Source organism: Aotus nancymaae, unplaced genomic scaffold (genome assembly GCF_030222135.1).
Source record: "Aotus nancymaae isolate 86718 unplaced genomic scaffold, 86718_ANA_hifiasm-v0.15.2.pri h1tg000036l, whole genome shotgun sequence".
In the NCBI taxonomy this organism is placed as follows: domain Eukaryota; kingdom Metazoa; phylum Chordata; class Mammalia; order Primates; family Aotidae; genus Aotus; species Aotus nancymaae.
Genome location: NW_026988450.1, coordinates 39,364,327 through 39,386,314, shown reverse-complemented (window position 1 = coordinate 39,386,314; position 21,988 = coordinate 39,364,327). Strand labels below are relative to the sequence as shown.

General features: G+C 39.3%; 1 protein-coding gene across 1 annotated transcript in view; it reads right to left on the bottom strand.

Moving 5' to 3' along the window:
• Positions 1-21,988, bottom strand: part of NECAB1 (N-terminal EF-hand calcium binding protein 1) — a 714,313-nt gene that overhangs the window by 160,896 nt on the left and 531,429 nt on the right. The window contains exon 4 of the mRNA XM_064384351.1: positions 14,487-14,626. Within this exon, the coding sequence (XP_064240421.1) occupies positions 14,487-14,600 (114 nt within the window). The 5' untranslated portion in view covers positions 14,601-14,626. The remainder of the gene's footprint in view (positions 1-14,486; positions 14,627-21,988) is intronic.

Sequence of the window (21,988 nt, the reverse complement as noted above, 5' to 3'; positions counted from 1 at the left end):
CCAAGTCCCCCTCACTCTAATGGTTCATACACAGTTGCTCTGTAGCAGGGTCAGAACTAGGTGTGGCAAGTGGGGCACTTTGAGCACAGAATGTAAGGAAGCACTTGCTCTTAGGCCCTACCTGCGCTCTCATGATCCCAAGAGTGACTTTCTTAAATTTTGCACTCTAAGTGTCTCATTCACTTCACCCAAGTCCCGCTGCTGCTTTGTAGATGGGTGCTTAAAAATAAAATGAATCTGGTTGTTCTCAATTCTGCCTGTATATTGGAATCACCTGAGGTGTGTGGCAACTTTAAAATTTGCCCACAAATTCATTGACATTCTTCCTATAGAGAGATGGGTCCCCTTTCCTTGAATTTGAAAGATTGTGATGGCTTCAATGAGTAAAATGGAACACAAGTGATGCTAGGTGCATAAAAGCCTTTGCAATTCCACTTTTTACAGTGGATTTGCTCCTGAGTTCCTGAACTTCCACATAGGAAGTTTTTCTACCTTCAGCCACCATGCTTTGAGGAAGCCCAAGCTATATGGAAAGGTATATGTAGACGCCTGGCTTACAGGTCTAGCTAAGCTGAGCCTTTGCATTATTCCAGCCTCAACAGCAGGAATGTCAATAAGGAAGCCCCCAGATGACTCCAACCCCCAGCTCTTGGAGACATTCCTAGCCGTGTGAGTTGTCCCAGCCAAAATGCTGGACATCATGGAGTAAAGGCACACTGCCAGTGCTGTGCCCTGTCAGAACAGTTGGCCCACAGAATTGGGAGCATAATAAATGTATACTGTTCTATATAAATAAGCATTGGGCTGGTTGGATTTGTAACAATAGATAACCAAAATAAGGAACTAACCCTCTCCACACAAACATACACATATCAAACTGATGCCTGTGTTTCATCCTCAAATTCACTTCCAATTAGCATGTGGTGGACCCAGGGCATTAATGTTTGTTTGTTTGAAGATTTCCATGTGATTCTGATGTGCAGCAAGGATTAAGAATCACCAAATTTGTGCTGTACATACAGTACAGAAAAAAGTATAATAAAATCTCAGAAGATAGGCAGAGGCTATAGGATGAAAATCTGTGAAGTCCAGGGATAGGACTAATTAGGTAGAGAGTTAGAGAAATTAAACTTAATCAGGGGAGAGAGATTTATGGGAGCTGTTCTTCAGGAATATTCATCTGGCATTTTTATGTGCATTTTCCTAATTAACTGCAAATTTCTTTACCTGAACTGTGAGAATAGACCCTTCTCTTTGACAACTGTTAATCAAAATAAATACAAAATTATTTTAAAAAACCATACTGGTCAACCCATCAAATAGACACTGGACATTCAAATCACTGAAGGAGAAAAACCAGGAGAAGGAGGGGGGCTATCAACCATGAACATCAAGTTACTGAATTTATCAAAATAATATGTTGTTTATCCCTGCCATTGGATGAAGAATTGAATAGTTTTTTCTGCAACAAGTGCAGTTTAAGTCTAACCCCTCTAACCCAAGTTGTAAAGGTCCCTCAGCCCTCAAATTCAACCGCACAAGTGGTAATATTTTTATGCCAATCCCATGGTAACAAGAACAGGTAATAAAGGAGACTTTCTCTGATTACAAATGAAGAACAGGAGAATAATCAGCAGTCATGATTCAAAACCAGGAAGCTGTTTGTAACACTTCAGTAAAAACATTCCCTTTCCCTTCACTGACAATGAACGACATTTTCTGTACCTGTGGCTTTGCTTATTTCTTCTAATGGTCCATCAAGAAGGAATACAAATTATTAAATAACCAACTCGTCATTATTTATTTTTATGATTCCTGTGTGAACACAAGAATACATTCTGCTATAGCTGACTAATGGAAATGTAATGTTCACGGAAGGCTCTAGTAGAAATAGATGGCAATTAGATTCACATTTACAGACAAATTCAATAGGCCCTACGAAGTGGTAACCAAACATATTTTTATAGTTTTATTTTTATCTAGATAGCATGCATTTTTGAAAACAGTTTCCACACATTTTTGTGAAACACAGGTGCTGCACTGCTGTGCACAGTTTCAGTTGCAAACAGCAGACAATCAACTTGAGGGAGGAAATGCAACTTCTTTGTAGCAAGGGCCTAAAAAAAAAAATAGAAATATAATTCTGATCCAGCTCTCAGGCTTCCTGTGATAAGACTTTGACACGAAGGTATTTCTAGCATTTCAGTAGATGATAGCTGTGTGGGAATATATTGTATTTCAATCCATTTCTGCCTCGTAGAAGAACTATTATCTAAACTATTTCAGACAGCTGGGAATCTATCTTATTTATATTTCAAATTCTAGGGAAGGTTATCCTTCCCTTTTGAGTAATGACTCAGAATCCTTTCAGTGAGGTTAGTGGACATTTTTGTTGCCTTGGTAGCTTAGGATCTAAATCCCCTTCCTCTCTAAGTGCCTGTTCCCATGGTGTGGGTCCCGAATGAGGGCAGAACTCACCTCTTCTTCAGGGAAGGAAAAGATCCTTCTCTTCCCTGGTAGCTGGAGCACAGGCTGAGAGCTAGGCTCAGCTGATAGGACACTTCACTTGTGTTTAAATCTGAATCCAGGGATGTGTGGGGAAGTTTATTAATGGCAGTAGACACTCACATTGTAGTGCTGAGTATGGCCACAGTGCCAGGGGAGCCCTGAAGATGACTTAATCAATTGGATAATGGCACTCTATGATTTCAGCAGCCCTGTCCTCCAAGCTTGATCTCCAGGCTTCCTGCTGAGAGACCTAGTGTCCTTCCAAAACTTTCTTTTCTGTTTTACCTTAGTCAAAGTTAGTTTTTTATGTTTGAACTCTGACAGATAAATTCAATCTGAATTTCTAGTGTTAAAGAAGGCCATTGTGAAGTCATTGGAAAAAAATGGTTAAAAAATTTAATTCTTTTCAGACGTTTATTGAGTGCTTGCTTCATTCCAGGCAACCGACGGGAAAGCTGGGGAAATGATGAAAAGGACTGGTCCTTGCCTTTGCAGAACATACACAACTTAAGGAGACACTATTTTAATAGATAATTTTAATGCAGTGAGACAAGAGTAACTCCATATGTTTTCAGTGAAGGCAAACACCAGATGAGGCAGGACAGAGGAAGGGAATCCTTCCAACGAGTACCTATTCTGTGTGGCCATTTATCTAACTGAAGAGGTCAAAATTAGGACTCAGGAGTAGTAAGTGCCATGGGCCAAAATTATTAACTGATAATGATGATTTTCCTATGAGCTATTTTACCCTGAGAATAAAATTTTCCTGTTATGCCACTGTGTGTGTGAAATAAAACCCCCATCTAGTGGCTTCCTCAACTTAGAGCTCTTTCATCTTGAAAAAGAAAAAAAAAAAAAAAGAAAAGAAATCCTCAGTGCCTAGTATCTCCCTTAATCCTATGTGTTGCTACAGTTAGTGTTCCCTATCTTTATCTTTCTCATCTGTAAAGACAAGAATGAGTTATTGTGGGCAAAGAGTTTAGTAAACGGTAGGTGCAGAGAAAGAGCGCAACAGTTAATCATTGTTTTCCCCACCGGCTCCACTGTTTTCCATGTTGTTAAGAACAGACTTCATATAAGGTGCACGGTAGGGTATGGTGTCTGGAACCCTGGTGTTGGTAAGCAGTGGTGGTCACTACGACCAAGATATTGCTGTCTATAGCCCTAGGCACTACAGATTTTTCCACTGCTTCTTGAAACTCTTGCTTTTTCTTTCTGATCATGTTCCTCCTACTCTCCTTAGTCTTCATGGAGTCTCCTAATTCTAGCCTTCTAGATGTTACATTTCCTAAATTGTACCCTAGCTTCATCTGTTCCCTTCCCATTTTTGCTCTCTTTCTTTTCGCCATACACTGATATTACCCAAGCCCATGATTTTCCACCTGCAGGCTGATGACTATGTAGATTTATATATCAGTTTGACTGGTACACATCTCCTAATGAATTTTTGAATTGAGGCATATCCAAAAAGGAATTCATCATTTTTTCTTAATTATCGTATGCTCCATCACTTGTTGAATAACATCAACCTTCACCAATTCATCCAAAAGAGAAACCCCAAAATAATCTTGGACTCTTTCCCTCACTGTCCCTCACCCTACCTCTATCCCATCTTCACCTCTCTCTAATCAGTTGCAAGGGTTATCTTTGGAATCACCCCTCTCCTCTCCACCTCTATCACCACTATATGAGACAAAAGAACTGTCATCTCTCACCAGGAGCAGTGCCCAGCTGCCCGTCTGGTTTCTCTGTCTCCAATGTGGCTCTCTTCTCATCCGTACTTTATCTTTTCCACAGAGGCTTCTAAAATGCACATCTAAGCATAGAACACACCTGCTTAAAATCCTTCAGAGATTCACTGGAGCCTTTAAAATAAAATCATCTTTTGGATCATCTCGTCTTTCCCTCATTGCCTCCTCCCCAGCCTCAACATTCTGGCCACACAGAATTACTGAAGTGGTATGGAGTCGTTGAGCAGACAAATTAGGATATCCAAAAGACTGGAGTGCAAAGCCCAGCCTAGCTTCTTATTATCTTTGAATAATACTAAGGCATGTTATTTAGCCTCTATTTTTTTCAACTCTCAAATAGAAATAAGAATGGTACATGCTGCACAGGGTTTAGATGAGAATTCAGTTAAATAATGTTTGCAAGACACTTAGCACAGAACCCTGCACAAAAATAATGGCACAAAAAAATGTGTCTATTTATCATTACTTGAAGATCTCTGTATACGCACTGCTCTCCCATCCTTCTGGGCTATTGCCCTTGGCATTATCTGCCTAGAATACGTGTCTTCCTTAATCATGCAGCCCATAATTTAGTTAGCTTTTTAAGAATCAGCTCAGACATCTTTTCCTCTGCGGAAGAGCCTCCTCCTCACTCCAACCCCACCAATCCCTTGGGCTGGATTGGTTTCTCCTCCTCCTTGTTTCCATAGCACTCTCTGCATACCCCTTTCATGTCCCTTATCGCATTTTTCTAAATGATTTTTTAGTAACTTCTCTGCCTGCCTGTCTGAACTCTGAGATGCTTCAGAGTAAAAACTCTATTTTTCGTCTGTATCTTGTGCCTGATATATTGCTACACACATGGTAGGCACTCAGTAAATGTGGAATGAATGAACAAAGGAAGGAAAAGTTAAATAAATCTTATCCTGAACATAGGTATCAGATAAAGAAATTGAATGATGTTAGCTGCTTCCTGGTCATAATGTCCAATTACATGAATTGATGATTAAAAGATACAGAGACAAAGCAGAGAGGCCTCAAAATCTGGTGAAAGATATATAGCTATGGCTTATAAAGGTGGGCAGAGCTCAGGTCTCAGTAACCAAGTGGCAGATAAAGGGTGTGCTTAGGGAAACAAAGCACAGAAACTCTTGTCTCCCTTGAAAAAGAAAGGTTCAACTTTGATGAATTAAGCTAGCATTTCACAATAAAAAAAATGAAGAAAACAGCTATTATAATTTTGGATCTACTTTTTTTTAACTTTTTTTTTTTTTTAAATTTCAAAGATAAACATTGAAATGAAGAGAGGATCTGGCAACTCTGTAGAGAGGCCCTAAGGGTTTTGCCCAGGTCCTAAAAAACAGGCCTACTTTATTTCAGACTTGGCCTATTCACACTAATGTGGACATTTAGGAATCTCACAGTAAATTCCTAGGGATATGTTACTAAACCCTGGGGAACCATTAGGAGGGAATGCAGTAGGGGCAGGATATGGGAGCCACATCCCGCTTTGCCATGCCAGCCATTGAGCCATGAGCAAGTCACTTAACCTGTCTAAGCCCTAATTTTATTCCTAAAGATCAGATAATAGCCACTTTATGACTTTTGTGGGATTCATGAGAATGGATGAAGATTTTGCTGTGAAGACTCGATGGGCAGACCCCATCTGTTTTGTTCATTATTGTGTCCCAGCTCTGAGTGACTACCAGTTGAATAAATCAGCAATCTGTGCACAGTAGGATCATCATTATGTGTACAGTATCACGAACTTTATTAACCTCAAAGAGACATAAAGAGAGGCAGGTGCATCATACTGTGAATGCAGTAATGTGCCCATTCTTCACTTTGGTGGGCATTGTGGTAGTCATGAATTTCTTCATATGCCTGCAATTATGGAGAAGGTGAAAGCATCCAGGTTCATCCTAGTTACAATTTTCCCCTCTTGGTTGCTCCTTTATATATGAAAAAGGGCTTCTGTAATGCATTTGACATTTCCCTTAAGAAGTACAAATTAGCTTCTAATTAGGGAAATACATATATAACAGATGGACCACTTAACAATTTCTCTAAAACAGAACCCCCGAAAGCTAAAATATGTTACTTAGTTTGTGAATGAGCCAAAGTTATTTGAAACAATTTTAAAGTGATTTTTTTAAAATTTATTTATTTATTTTTATTGTACTTTAGGTTCTGGGGTACATGTGCAGATCATGCAGGATTGTTGCATAGGTACACACATGGCAATGTAGTTTGCTGCCTACATCCCCCCATCACCTACATCTGGCATTTCTCCCCGTTATCCCTCCCTGACCTCTCCACCCTCTCACTGTCCCTCTCTTGGCCTCCCCCAAGCAGACCCCAGTATGTGATGCTCCCCTCCCTGTGTCCATGTGTTCTTATTGTTCAACACCTGCCTATGAGTGAGAACATGTGGTGTTTGATTTTCTGTTCTTGTGTCAGTTTGCTGAGAATGATGGTTTCCAGATTCATCAATGTCCCTACAAAGGACATGAACTCATCATTTTTATGGCTGTATAGTATTCCATGGTGTATATGTACCACATTTTCCTTGATCAATCTATCATCGATGTGCATTTGGGTTGGTTCCAGGTCTTTGCTGTTGCAAACAGTGCCACTATGAACATACATGTGCATGTGTCTTTATAACAGAATGATTTATAATCCTTTGGATATACACCCAGTAATGGGATTGCTGGGTCAAATGGAATTTATATTTCTAGGTCCTTGAGGAAGTGCCACACTGTCTTCCACAATGATTGAACCAATTTACACTTCCACCAACAGTGTAAAATTGTTTCTATTTCTCCACATCCTCTCCAGCATCTGTTTTCTCTAGATTTTTTAATGATCGCCATTCTAATTGGCATGAGGTGGTATCTCAATATGGTTTTGATTTGCATTTCTCTAATAATCAGTGATGATGAGCATTTTTTCCATATATTTGTTGGCCTCATATATATCTTCTCTTGAAAACTGTCTGTTTATATCCTTCTCCCACTTTTGAATGGATTTGTTTTTTTCTTGTAAATCTGTTTTAGTTCTTTGTAGATTCTGGATATAAGTCCTTTGTCAGATGGGTAGATTACAATTTTTTTTTCCCTTTCTGTTGGTTGCTGGTTCACTCTAATGATTATTTCTTTTCCTGTGTAGAAGCTCTGGAGTTTAATTAGATCCCATTTGTCTATTTTGGCTTTTGTTGCCAAAGCTTTTGGTGTTTTATTCATGAAGTCTTCGCTTATGCCTATGTCCTGAATGATTTTGCCTAGGTTATCTTCTAGGGTTTTTATGGTGTTAGGTCTTATGCTTAAGTCTTTAATTCATCTGCAGTTAATTTTAGTTAAAGTGTCAGGAAGGGGTCCAGTTTCTGCTTTCTGCACATGGCTAGCCAGTTTTCCCAGCACCATTTATTAAACAGGGAATCATTTCCCCATCGCTTGTTTTTGTCAGGTTTGTCAAAGATCAGATGGTTGTAGATGTGTGGCATTATTTCTGAGGCCTCTGTTCTGTTCCATTGGTCTGTTTTGGTACCAGTACCATGCTGTTTTGATTACTGTAGCTTTGTAGTATAGTTTGAAATCAGGTAGCATGATGCCTCCGGCTTCGTTCTTTTTTCTTAGGATTGTCTTGGCTATGCAGGTTCTCTTTTGGCTCCATATGAAGTTTAAGGTGGTTTTTTCCAGTTCTGTGAAGAAGGTCATTCATAGCTTGATGGGGATAGCATTGAATATATAAATTACTTTGGGCAGTATGGCCATTTTCACGATATTGATTCTTCCTAACCATGAGCATGGAATATTTCTCCATTTGTTTGTGTCTGCTCTTATTTCCTTGAGCAGTAGTTTGTAGTTCTCCTTGAAGAGGTCCTTTATATTCTTTGTTAGTTGTATTCCTAGGTATTTTATTCTCTTTGTAGCAATTGTGAATGGGAATTCGCTCTTGATTTGGCTCTCTGTTAGTCTGTTGTTGATGTATAGGAATGCTTGTGATTTCTGCACATTGATTTTGTATCCTGAGACTTTGCTGAAGTTGCTTATCAGTTTAAGGAGATTTTGGGCTGAGATGATAGGGTCTTCTAAATATACAATCATGTCGTCTGCAAATAGAGACAATTTGACTTCCTCTTTTCCTAACTGAATATCCTTTATTTTTTTTTTCTTGCCTAATTGCTCTGGCTAGAACTTCAATACTGTACTGAATAGGAGTGGTGAGAGAGGGCATCCTTGTCTAGTGCTGGATTTCAAAGGGAATGCTTCCAGTTTTTGCCCATTCAGTATGATATTGGCTGTAGGTTTGTCGTAAATAGCTTTTATTATTTTGAGATATGTTCCTTTGATACCTAGTTTATTGAGAGTTTTTAGCATAAAGATAAACATTGAAATGAAGGCAGAAATAAAGATGTTTTTCAAAACCAATGAGATCGAAGACAATACATACCAGAATCTCTGGGACACATTTAAAGCAGTGTCTAGAGGGAAATTTAAAGCAATAAATGCCCACCAGAGTAAGGAGGAAAGATTTAAAATCAACACTCTATCATCAAAATTGAAAGAGCAAGAGGAGCAAGATCAAAAAAACTCAAAACCTAGCAGAAGACAAGAAATAACTAAGATCAGAGCAGAACTGAAGGTGATAGAGTCACAAAAAATCCTTCTAAAAAATAATCCAGGAGCTAGTTTTTTGAAAAGATGAACAAAATAGACAAACTGCTAGCCAGATTAAAAAAAAAAAAAAGAAAAGGGAGTAGAATCAAATAGATGCAATAAAAAATCATAAAGGGGATATCACCACTGACTCCACAGAAATACAAACTACAAACAGAGATTACTACAAACAACTCTATACACATAAACCAGTAAACCTGGAAAAAATGGATCAATTCCTAGACACTTGCACCCTCCCAAATCTAAACCAGGAAGAAGTTGAAACCTCGAACAGACCAATAACCAGGGCTGAACTTGAGGCAGCAGTTAGTAGCCTACCAACCAAAAAAAGTCCAGGTCCAGATGGGTTCACAGCTGAATTCTACCAAACATACAAAGAGGAGCTGGTACCATTCTTTCTGAAACTATTCCAAACAATACAAAAAGAGGGAATCCTTCCCAAATCATTTTATGAGACCAACATCATCGTGATACCAAAACCTGGCAGAGACTCAACAAAAAAAGAAAACTTCAGGCCAATACCCATACCCATAATGAACATAGATGCAAAAATCTTCAATAAAATACTGGCAAACTGATTGCAACAGCACATCAAAAAGCTTATCCATCACAATCAAGTAGGCTTCATCCTGGGAATGCAAGGCTGGTGCAACATATGCAAGTCTATAAACGTAATCCGCCATATAAACAGAACCAAAAACAAAAACCACATGATTATCTCAATAGATACAGAGAAGGCCTTTGACAAAATTCAACAGCCCTTTATACGAAAGTGATTTTCAAACTAGATTTAAGCTGCTTTTCACTGCATGGGTTGGAAATCATATTCTTCTATTCATGCAAGTATTCTTCTAGTAGACATTTCAGAACCAACAACATAAACCTGTCCATGAGGTAAGTGCTATTTGAGGCACAGATAGGTTAAATGACTCACCTACGGACACAACAACATAAAATATTTTTTACCAACAACACTAGTCCTTTTGGATCATAGTTCACCCTTGAAGTGAGTATATTCAATCCTATGTAAATACCATATAAAATACAGCATTTTACTTACATCTTTGCAAACATTTTCCAAATAATCTACTTTACAAAAGCAATTTGCAGACTGAATTACACTTGGGAAGATTCTCAGAGCTTAACAACAGCAGTGACTTCCTGTTTCCAATTTCCTTCCCAGCTTCAAATTTGTGTGTTGGAAAAAAATGAAAGGAGAAGGTTTTGGCTTAAAGGCATTAACACTTTAAAAATTAACAGGCTGGGCATGGTGGCTCAAGACTGTAATCCCAGCACTTTGGGAGGCCGAGGCAGGCAGATCACCAGGTCAAGAGATCAAGATCATCCTGGCCAACATGGTAAAACCCTGTTTCTACTAAAAATACAAAAATTAGCTGGTTGTGGTGGCACGCACCTGTAGTCCCAGCCACTCGGGAGGCTGAGGCAGGAGAATTGCTTGAACCTGGGAGGCGGAGGTTGCAGTGAGCCGAGATTGTGCCACTGCACTCCAGCCTGGCACCTGGCGACAGAGCGAGACTCTGTCTCAAAAAAAAAAAAAAAAAAAAATCAATCATTTCAAAATGAAAAAAGAAACTTCTAAGTAATCATGAAGTTCTGCCCTACTAGCCTTAATTGATATTTAATGTCTAAGTTAAAGTTGCACTTTAAAAATGTTTTTAAGTAAACTTTCCATCTTCCAATTGGCAAATTTGCTTCAGCTTTAAAAGGATTCCCTACCATCACTGGGTTCTCTGACTGTTGCTACTACAAGGCATTATAGTAATTGGCTCAGGCTGCCACAACAAAATACCACAGACTAGGGACCTAAAACAACAGAAATTAATTTTCTCACAGTTCTGGAGGCTGGGAAGTCCTAGATCAAGGTGTCAGCTGTTTTGGTTCCTGACAGGGGCCCTGTTCCTGTCTTGCAAACAGTTACCTTCTTGCTATGCCCTTACATGACGTTTTCTATATGTGTGTGTGGAGAAAGAGCTCTTGTGTCTCTTCCTTTTCTTGTTAGTATAACAGCCTTATTGGATTAAGTCTCCACCCTTGCAATCTCATTTTAACAAAGGAATTTGGGTGGTGGGGTGGGGAAAAATCCAGTCCATAACAGTCATCATTATAATGTGAAATTTGGAGAGAGAGAGAGAGAGAGAGAGAATTAGGTCTTGCACAGGCTCTTTTACCTCTGAGCTGTGTGTCCGTAGGTGAGTCATTTAACCTATCTGTGCCTCAAATAGCACTTACCTCATGGACGGTTGCTAGGATTAAATGAAGTTTCTCATGTCTGGCTCAAAATGATTGCTCAGTGAAGTTAATTGTCATTAATTTATGTGATAAACAATTTTATAAATCTCTTTGCAATGCCTTGTGAATATGAGCAAAAGAACAGGACATGCTTTGATGGAGATTTTCATTTTTTTTTTTTAAAGAAGACTAAGAATTATCTTTGATTCCCTTCTTCTCTCACAAATCTGTTCATCCACAAGGTCTTGTGAATTTGAACACATAAATAGTTCTGGAATGCACAGCCCTTCACCTGCCTGAATTTCTGCCCTAGCTCACCTCCCTGAGTACCTCATCTCCAGAGTTATAGCCTCCTCCTGGAATACCTGACTTCTCATATTTCCTTTCTTTGTCAGTGCCACAGTCGGAGCAACAATCTTGAGCACATACTATCTCATTTTTTCATCTGTTCACAAACATTTAGTGTCCATCACTGACCTTGAGACTGAGTCCAAATGTCCACTGTGTTGCTCTCAAGACTCTGCAAAATCTGGTTGCATCTCTCCCCATGAGCCCACCTTCCAGACACACACTCATACATGCATTTGCACACAGCTACATGTGCACATATACTTACCTTCACATGCACACATGCACACACAAGACAGGAAAGAAAGATCACCAAAATACAAAATATTGGTGGCCATTTTATCTGGATAAGAGTATTTCACGTGACTTTGTAGGTTTTTTCTAAATATTTTTCATATTTAAAAATTACAACATATGATTGTGTACATTTTATAATCAGAAATATCACAGTTATTTATATTTTTAAGCATTTCACATTAAGAGAGATATTCATAAAATGATACCATAGCACTTGTCATAAATAAGAAGAGAATAATTTTTATTTTGGGTCTGCTATTCTCTAATAGATCCACTGTGACTATAACCTCAAAAGATTTGGTATGTATATCAATACCACATAACAATGCCTATGGTTTTATTATCACACATGAATTAATTTCGTTTGCTCTGAAGCAGCAAAGATGAAGCATGGATACATTAAAAGTGCATTATTCAAGGATTTCTATAGGTGTGTCCCCATAATACCTTTTTAGCCATTTGTTTGGACTGTGTTCCAAACTGGACACCAGTAGATTTGCCTCACTCTAACCCCATCTTTTCCCTTCCGCATCCCTTTACTTATGCCATATACATACTTTTTCTCCAGTATATCCATATATCCATATATCCATACCATATCCATACATGCCATAAATCCATACCTTTGATCCAGTATATCCAACTCTCTGCTCTCCCCTACCGCATATCTGCACTTGCGGAACTTGACATCTTCCTCCAAGTCCCAGCTCACATGTCACCTCTTCTGTAACACCTCCCCCACAAATCAATAAACCCATTTTGCAGTTTATTGTGATTCTTAAAATTCAGATCCCTTAACATCTTAATAGAATTCATAATATTAAATATTGTCAAGAATCCCAAGAAAAAAATTTAATTTGCTTACATAAAGCATGAATAGCTAGATTTGCAGTTCTAAATGAACAAATTTATCATTTCATGTGACAGGAACAAATTATGCTTGAAAATGATACTCAGTTGCAAAATGAGTACAGTGATACAGTCAAATGTATTCTAAAGCACTGAAGTTGAATAAATGAAATGACATGGTGGTTTTGAAGACTCTTATAGTCTGAAGCTGGCTCTTGCTTCATAATGCGATTAGTTCCAAAGCACAGAGAGCATAGTAAACTCCATTTTACTTCTTCAGGGGTAGGGCCACTTCCAGTCAATGCAAACTGAGAGGAAGTGAAAGGTAGTTGAGAGGAGATGGAGTTTAAAACCAGATCTGCCCACTGGGAGTGGAGGCCAACAGACAGAACCTGAGATCCAGGAAGGAGGTGGCAGCTGTATTCAAGAGACTTAACAGGCGTAGGGTTGGGGTGGGAGAGCATTGTTTTCCAACATACTCGTTCAGTAAAGCCCTGGGGAATCTAGGAAGAGACAATATTCTGAGGCCCCAGCAAATAGCATCCATCGAAGAACTCTTTCAGTAGTGATAAAATGATATTTTTAACTTTCGAAATGAAGCCAGAGCCTTTTAGAAGCACATGTTCTTCTCAGAACTCATTTAACGTTCTCCCACTATGAAGTAGGTATTATTGTTATCGCCATTTCATTCACACACACACACAAAATGAGACTCAGAAATTTAAATAATCCCAAGATCATACAGCTTGCAAGAGGCTTGATGCCAGTCAGATGACCTAGTAGCCACAGTGCTTCTGCCTTCTCTGCCAGATTTATGTAGGTCACTGTTTGGTCCAAGCACAATCCCAGAAGCAAGCATGTTAGGACTGGCCCTAGAGACCTTTGCCAGGACATAACAACCAGGAGACTGGGAGAGTTCCCTGTATTGACAAAGTCTCCTGCATCTTGCTTTTCATTCATACCTCCCAGTTCAGTCCACACCCTCCAAATTACTTGGAGACACCCTCACATTCTTTCTGCTGATACTTGTGTACTTTCCCCAGTCAGCCCTCCTCATCAGCCATGCATTGGTCACACGGAGCCCAGAGATGGGGAGACAGGTAAGTTCCCATTAGGATGTAGATTTCAGCTGACAGCAGCCAAGATCCAAAGCAGCTGGGGAACTGGCACACAGCCTGGTAAAGGGAACTGGGTAGAGCATCATAGGCAGGGGGTAGAGTACTTTTCCTGAATCTGGTACTGCACCAAAATTTTCACACTGAGTCCAAGATTCAATAATCTGTCCAGAGAAATCTGGATGCTTTCTTTCTCTTTCCATATACCAGAGCCCTGCCATACTGGGGCCTGATGTGTAGTCTGAAGTCCTGCTCTTTAAGGAGGTAAGATAATGTAGTAGGTAAGACTACTTTGAGGGAATTAGAAAATAGAAAATACTATTCTAAATTTCGTACAGAACCAAAAAAAGAGCCTGAATAGCCAACATAGTCCTGAGAAAAAACAATCAAGCTGGAGGGTTCATATCACTCAACTTCAAATTATACAACCAGGCTATAGTAACCAAAACAGTGTGACAATGATATGGATATAGACACATAGATCAATGGAACAGAATAGAGACCCTTAAAATAAAGCCACACACCTACAACCAACAGATCTTTGACAAAGTTGATGAAAATAAACAATGGGGAAAGGATACCCTATTCAGCAAATAGTGCTGGGAAAACTGGCTAACCATATGCAAAAAAAAAAAAAAAAAGAAACTGGACTCCTACCTCTCACCATCTACAAAAATCAACTCAAGGTTGGGTACAATGGCTCATACCTGTAATGCCGGCACTTTGGGAGGCTGAGGCAGGTAGATCTCTTCAATGGATGCTATTTGCTGGGGCCTCAGGAATTCAAGACCAGCCTGGGCAATATGATGGCACCACTGCATTCTAGCCTGGGTGACAGAACAAGATTCTGTATAAAAGAAAAAAAAAAACCCAAGATGAATTAAAGACTTAGATTTAAGTCCTCAAACTATAAAAATCCTAGAAGAAAACCTAGGAAATACTCTTCTAGACATTGGCCTAGGCAAAGAATTTATGACTAAATCTTCAAAAGCAAATGCAACAAAAATGAAAATTGACAAGTGGGACCTAATTAAGCAAAGAGCTTCTGGACAGCAAAGAAATTGTCAACAGAATGGACAAATATGCATGTAACAGAAGTCTAATATCCAGTATCTATAAGGAACTTAAACAAATTTACAAAACAAACAAACCATCCCATTAAAAAGTAGGCAAAGGACAAGAACAGACCCTTTTCAAAAGAAGACATACAAGTGGATAACAAGTATATGAAATAATTTTCAGCATCACAAATCATGAGAGAGATGCAAATTAAAACCACAATGAGATATCATCTCATGCAAGTCAGAATGGCTATTATTAAAAAGTTAAAAAATAACAGATGTTGGCATGGCTATGGAGAAAAAGGAAGCTTACACACAATTGATGGGAATGTAAATTAATTCAGCCACTGTGGAAAGCAGTTTGGATATTTTTCAAAGAACTAAAATAGAATTACCATTCGACCCAGCAATTCCATTACTGGGTATATGCCTAAAGGAAACTAAACCACTTTACCCAAAAGACATATGCACTCATATATTCATCACAGCACTATTCACAATAACAAATACATGAATCAACTGAGATGCCCATCAATGGTAGACTGAATAAAAATAGTGATATATATACACCGTGGAGTACTATATAGCCATAACAAGAATGAAATTATGTATTTTGCAGCAACATGGATGCAGCTGGAGGCCATTATCCTAAGAAAATTAATGTGGAAACAGAAAACCAAATACCATGTGTTCTAATTTATAAGTAGGGGCCAAATGCTGGGTACTCATGGACACAAACTAGGGCCAATAAACACTGGAGATTCTAAAAGAAGAGAGAAAGTTGAAAAACTACCTACTGGGTACCATGTTTACTACTTGAGTGATAGAATCATTAGAAGCCTAAACTTCAGCATCACACAATAAACCCATGTAATACACACACACATGTACTCCCTGAATCTTTAAATGTAACTAACTAAAATAAATTTTAAAAGAATACTCTCAGGCAATTTAGGCAGGGATCAAAAGTTTTGGAGAAGTGAGAATGCTAAATTTATTATGTAAGACTGAAAGATCCACTAGTTGTCTCCCTTGGAAAGGCCAAAGAACATTTCTTTTGCCAAGAAAGAATACTCTGGTGAAAGAGATAGTATAATTACTGACAATCACAATGGTGTCTGTCCCCTGTAGGTTGATAGTGGAAGACACTGTTACAGAAGTGGGCTCCTAAATATCAATGGGAAGGATGGATCTCAGAATAGCAGAAGTCAGGCAACAGCATGTAACTACGAGAGACAAGATGGGTATAATTACTGTTATGGGCAGTAAGGTCAGAATGGTAGCCACGGAACATGTCCTTCAAGAATTTATAGAGATTGCTCATAAAACGTGGTGCTCAGAGGCAAGATACACGGATAGTGAACAGTACACACACACACACAAACACACACACCACAAGCTGCCCAAAGGAAAGGCATCATCCCTCACCCAGTTTTCATACTTGAGACTGTTCTCAGAATTAATCAATTAAAAGAGGAGCTAAGCCACCTTGAATAAAGAGCCCCAGAATACCACAGCAAGTAGTAATTCCCAATAATTCCCCTAAAGGGACCTACAGATACTTAATGTGTAATTGTACACTGGAGATACCCATACTTTATGAAGGTTGTTGGATACAGAGTCTGAGCTGACACTAACACTTGGAAACCCTAAATCCCACTACAAGCCCCTCCTCCCACATTACAGCAGCAGTCAATGGAGGTCAGATAATAAGTAGAGAACTGTCTTGGATATATTATACCATTGGTCCACTGGGCCCACAGACCCACCCAGTGATCATTTTCCCCATTCACAAGAGTAAAATAAGAATAAATAGAGTTCATTATCTGAATTATCACATTTGTTTTTCACCTGTGCAAGAAGAGTTACTGGAGTAGCAAAGTGGAATCCCCTGAAGCTTCCCTTTTCAAAATAATAAACCAAAAATAGTATCACACTAATGGGTAGATTGGCAGGGATTAGTGACACTCTCAAAGACGTAAAGGATATAGGAATGGTAAGCTCCACCATATCCCCATTTAATTCATCAGTTTGGCCCTGCAAGAACTGAATAGATGATAGTCGATGGCAGTAGATACTGCAAAATTAGCCAAATAGATATCTGTGCCAAATGTACTGTCATTACTAAAAGAGATGAATATTCTGTCTCTAGTATGTGGTAGGTGGCTATTGATCTGGAAAATGCATCCTTCTCCAGCCATCAATAAGGAAGAGGAAAAACTGTTCACACTTCCATGTGGTGTAAGATGTAGATGACAGTATATTCTTGGTTTTCCTCCAGTGCTAGTTAGCTCTTCTGAAATCTGTTACAATATTATTCAAAAGTATCTGGATCATCTCAATGTCCCATGGACCTGAATGTTGGTCCACTATATTGCTGACATTTTATTTCAACCTGATAAGCAGGAATTGGAAAGTACCCTAGATGCCCTGATAAGACACATTCTCCAGAGGGTGAGAGCTAAACTCTGAAATATTTGAGAAGTAAGTTACGTTGGAAAAACTTTTAGGGGTCATATGCCAATCACCTCGTTTATGGTGAAGAACCCATTATTTTACCTTGTCCCTCCTACAATTAAGAAAGAAGCACAACTAAATAGGCCTCTTTGGGTTTTGGAAATGCTTCAAATCATTCATAAAGTCATATGGAAGGATATCTGTTTCGAGTAGAATTCAGAACAAGAAAGCATTCTGTAGTTGTTCTAGGCTCTGGTCCAAGCAGCCCTGCCTAGTAGTCCATATGATCTGATACAGTTGACTGTGTCCCCACCCAAATCTCATCTTGAATTCCCTTGTATTGTGGAAGGGACCCGATGGGAGTTAATTGAATCATGGAGGCAGGTCTTTCCTGTGCTGTTCTTATGATAGTGAATAAGTCTACTGAGATCTGATGGCTCTGTAAGGGGCAGTTTCCCTACACAAGCTCTCTCTTTGCCTTCTGCCATCCCTGTAAGATGTGACTTGCTTCTCCTCACCTCCAAGCATGATTGTGAGGCTTCCCCAGCCACACAGAACTGTAAGTCCATGAAACCTCTTTCTTTTGTAAATTGCCCAGTCTTGGGTACATCTTTATCAGCAGTGTGAAAACAAGCTAATACATGACCCAATAGATTCCAAGATAGTATAGCTTTCTGTGTGAAATTTCTAGCAAGGCCTAATAAGAGAATCACATTACAGATGCCTCAGTTTCAGGAAGCAGGCCATGTTGTCTGCAGCAGAAAACTATATGAAGAATAAGAAAGCATTTTTGGAATGTTTATGGGCCCAAGTGGATATTGACCTCATGATTATGGGACGTTAGTTGACCATACACCCTGAGCTGTTTACCTTGAACTGAGTTCTGTCAGACTCACTGTCATATGATCAGCAGAAATTCACCTTCAAGGGGAGGTGGAATATCTGGGATTGGGCTTCAGTATATCTAGAAGGCAAGAGTAATCTCTAAGAACAGGTGAGCCATACCTTCTACATTGCTGAACCAACACCTCTCCTTCAGCTCTCACTATGGTCTCATGGGTCTTCCTAAGATCAGGTGATGGAGGAGGAAAAAACGCAGGCTTGGCTCAAAGTTGTTTTAGCTCAGTATGTTCTGCAGATTGAAAATAGACTGATGATAAACTACATCCTAACACATGGGTGACCCTAAAAGACAGTGTTGAGGTAAGCTCCTCTCAAAGAACAGAGCTCTTGGACAGAGAACCTCAAAATGTATTTGTGTGGAAAGAAAAATGGCCTGAGTTAATACTGTACATAGAATCATGTGTAGTAATAAATGGTTTCACTGGTTCATCAGTGACCTGGAAGAAGCAACATAAGAAGATTGGGAACAATGAGGTCTAAGTAAGAGGCATCTTGGTATACCTGGGAAAGTGGGCACGAAATGAGAATGTCTTTTTTATTTCTACATTAGTGCATGCCAGGAAACATCTAGTGCAGATGAGGCACTGAACCTCCAGGTGAATAAGATTGCTTGCCTCACCTCTGTCCTTGTCCACCCCTGTGCTTTTGCAATGTGCTCATCAATGGAGCAGACATGGTTGCAAAAATGGAGGCTATGCATGGGCCCGAAGGTATAGGTACCTTCTCACCAGGGCTGATCTAGCTAATGTCACTGCTAAATATCTGGCCAATAAGAAAGGGCACACCTAAGCCCCTGATATGGGATCAGTCTTTAAGGAGATGAATCAGACAATTGGTAGCAAGTTGATCACATGGACCACTTCTTCCATGAAAAGGAGATAGAAATATAGGTTAACCTGTCCTTTCCATAGTGCTTCAACCAGTACCATCACCAGAGTACTGGCTTTTCAAAAAATGATATCCTATATGACATCGCCTCGGACCAAGAGACTCACTTTATAGTAAAGGAGGAACAGCAGTGGTCACATAATGATGGGAGGAACCACTGTTCCTACAACATACCATTTACGGATACAATAAACCTGTGAGCATGGAGCACTCTTCTTTAGGGTACCATATATACCTAAAATAAAAAACCTTTACATGGTATTGTGTTCCCAACAGATAGAACACTTGGGTCAAGGAACTACACCACAGAAATAGAAATAGCAGTGACCTACTTGGGGAATTTTTCTCACCTCTGTAGGTTTAGACTCTGTAGTAATGAAGATCCTAGTTCCTGGAAAGGGAATGCTTTCACCAAAGGACTTAGTAAAAGTTTTACTAAACAGAAAGCTGTGGCTGCTACTTGTGCTACCTATGTACTTTGGGATGATAGCCCCAATAGACCAGCAGACAAAGAAATTAGATGCTGTGTGGATCATCATACAGATATAAGGCTGATGTTATACAAGAGAGGCAGGGAGAAATACGCTTGGCAAACACATTGTCCACTAGGCATCTCTAGGTAACCTCCTGAGTCCAGTTTTAATTAAAATTGGCAAATTCAACTATGGCCTAATAAAGGCATGGTAATCAAGGTCTCAGAACTCTCAAGGGTGTGAGCCTAGGCCGGCCAGCAGGCAAACCACTTAGTCAATCAGACATATGAACTGGGGTTGAAAGAAATAAAGAATAATGGTAAAGGAAGGTCATCATGAGTTTCACTTGCTTTTTCAGGACCAATAGCAACAGCAGGGCTGTAGTTTGTCTCACTAGTGTTCGCCTCGTAATTTTTACTCAGAAATTATGACTACACCAAAACCAGAAGAAGCCATGAATGTATTGAGAAAACTTAATGCAAGAAGCAAATAAATCTGACTGGTGACAGGTGGGCTGGAGTGAATGGTGGTGGTGCTCTGCCCAGATGCCCTTTGCCAGACCAGTGTACCTGTCCCCCAGGTACTGCAGGTGTTAGCTGCTGACAAACTTTCTACTGATGAACACCGTCCTACCTAGAGATATCCTAACTGTACACCTGGTCCCTCCTTGAGTGTGGCTCATATCCCAAAATTGACTTCTTTAGACATATTACAGTAACCTATTCCCCTTGCCTCTGGAATGAGAATTGCACCCATGGGGTCAGGAGATCAGGCCGAGAGTAGACTTATTCCTAAACTATTGCTCCAACTCCTGTACTATTCTGGTTTTCTCACTCCCTGACTGGTTTCTTCTGAGAGTATTTTGACTATAAATTATTTGCCCAATCAATTCAGACTCTGCTTCTAGGGAATCTCAAGTAAGACAACACAGTAGCATAGTTTTTTAAAAAAGTATTAGTACTTTGGTGTTAGACTATCATGATAGATGATGGAATACTAAACTTGGATCTCTGGGCTAGGGATGTTTAATTCTTTTTAGACTGTAGCTGAGGGTGGTGCTAGGGACTAGAACAGGGCTGAAAATGAGCAGGGAGATGTGGCAGTGGGAAGTGTCACCAGCAATGAGAAATGCAAACACCAGAGGGTTGCACTGTAAGTTCCAGGCAGTCCTAGCCAAGTCAGAAATAAACTCTGCAGGTTAGAAAATGTGAGAAGAAAGAAGCAGTTGCTGCACATGGGGAAACTGCCCTCATGAGACTCATTTTATATTTGGGTCAAAGAGGTCAAGAGGGATTTGTTGTCTTTTCTAAAGGTAACATCCCATCTTCATGATCTCCACTGCATTTAACCAGGCAGACATTGTCTCACGTCCTAGGGGTATCATTCCCTAGGTTATACGGTAATAACACTAAATAAACATTTGCTTAAGGAATGAATGAATCCCAAATCCTCAGTGTCAGCTTGTGTGTATCTGAAGTGCCATGAGTCTGCTTATCACTGTATATAATATTCATAAATCATCTTGAGCCCCATAATAGAGGCTCCTTGCAGATAGGCTACAGTTCTCTCTCTAAAGGATATGGTAAAGATTAATTAGTTAATTTAATAAAGTGCTTCAGGGATAAAAACTGTTTTATAAGAACTAATTATAAATATCACATGTATACATACCATAAATTTATACCTCTGAAGTTGAATATAATTTTTTTATTGCTAGAAAGGATGTTTATTGGAGTTGATATGGCATTTTTTTTTATACCACTTAAGATTATTCTGCTGTTCAAAATGTAGGTTATGGGTATCATACCACAAAGGCAGCTGTGTCTTGCTGTGCAGCCAGGAAAATAGCACCAACTACTTCTCATTTTGGGTTCATTCAACACTGCAGACATAACCTATTATCATTTAAAAATTCAGTAAATGTAGCAGAGTTCATATCCTTGCTCTACTGTATACCCCGCTGGGAAACTTTGGGAAAATCAGTAAAATGCTTTCTGAGTCACAGTTTTCTCATTTGTCAAATAACAGAACCTCTCCTGTGGAACTAAATGATACAATGCAGCTATAGACATAGCAAAACACCTGACTCATGGTTAGCACTCAGTAATTGCCAATCTAATGACTAAGTCAAACAGTCATGACTGGCAAGTATGTAATAAAAAAAACTCCATATTTTTCTTTTACTGTCTCCTTAAAATTTATACATTGTGGGCATTTTTTTTTTTTTTTTTTTACTGTGCCACTGCATAAAAACTCCTGGCAGGCCTCATATTTTTTTCTGCTCATTTTTGGGTCACTTATGTCACAAGACAGTCTCAATGTGATAATTAGGATGACTATTTCTGCAGCAATAAATTTGGAGGTAAACTCTCCTTCCCAGCTAGAACACAGTTGTAGCTAGATTACCTGATTTTGGTGCATGGGCCC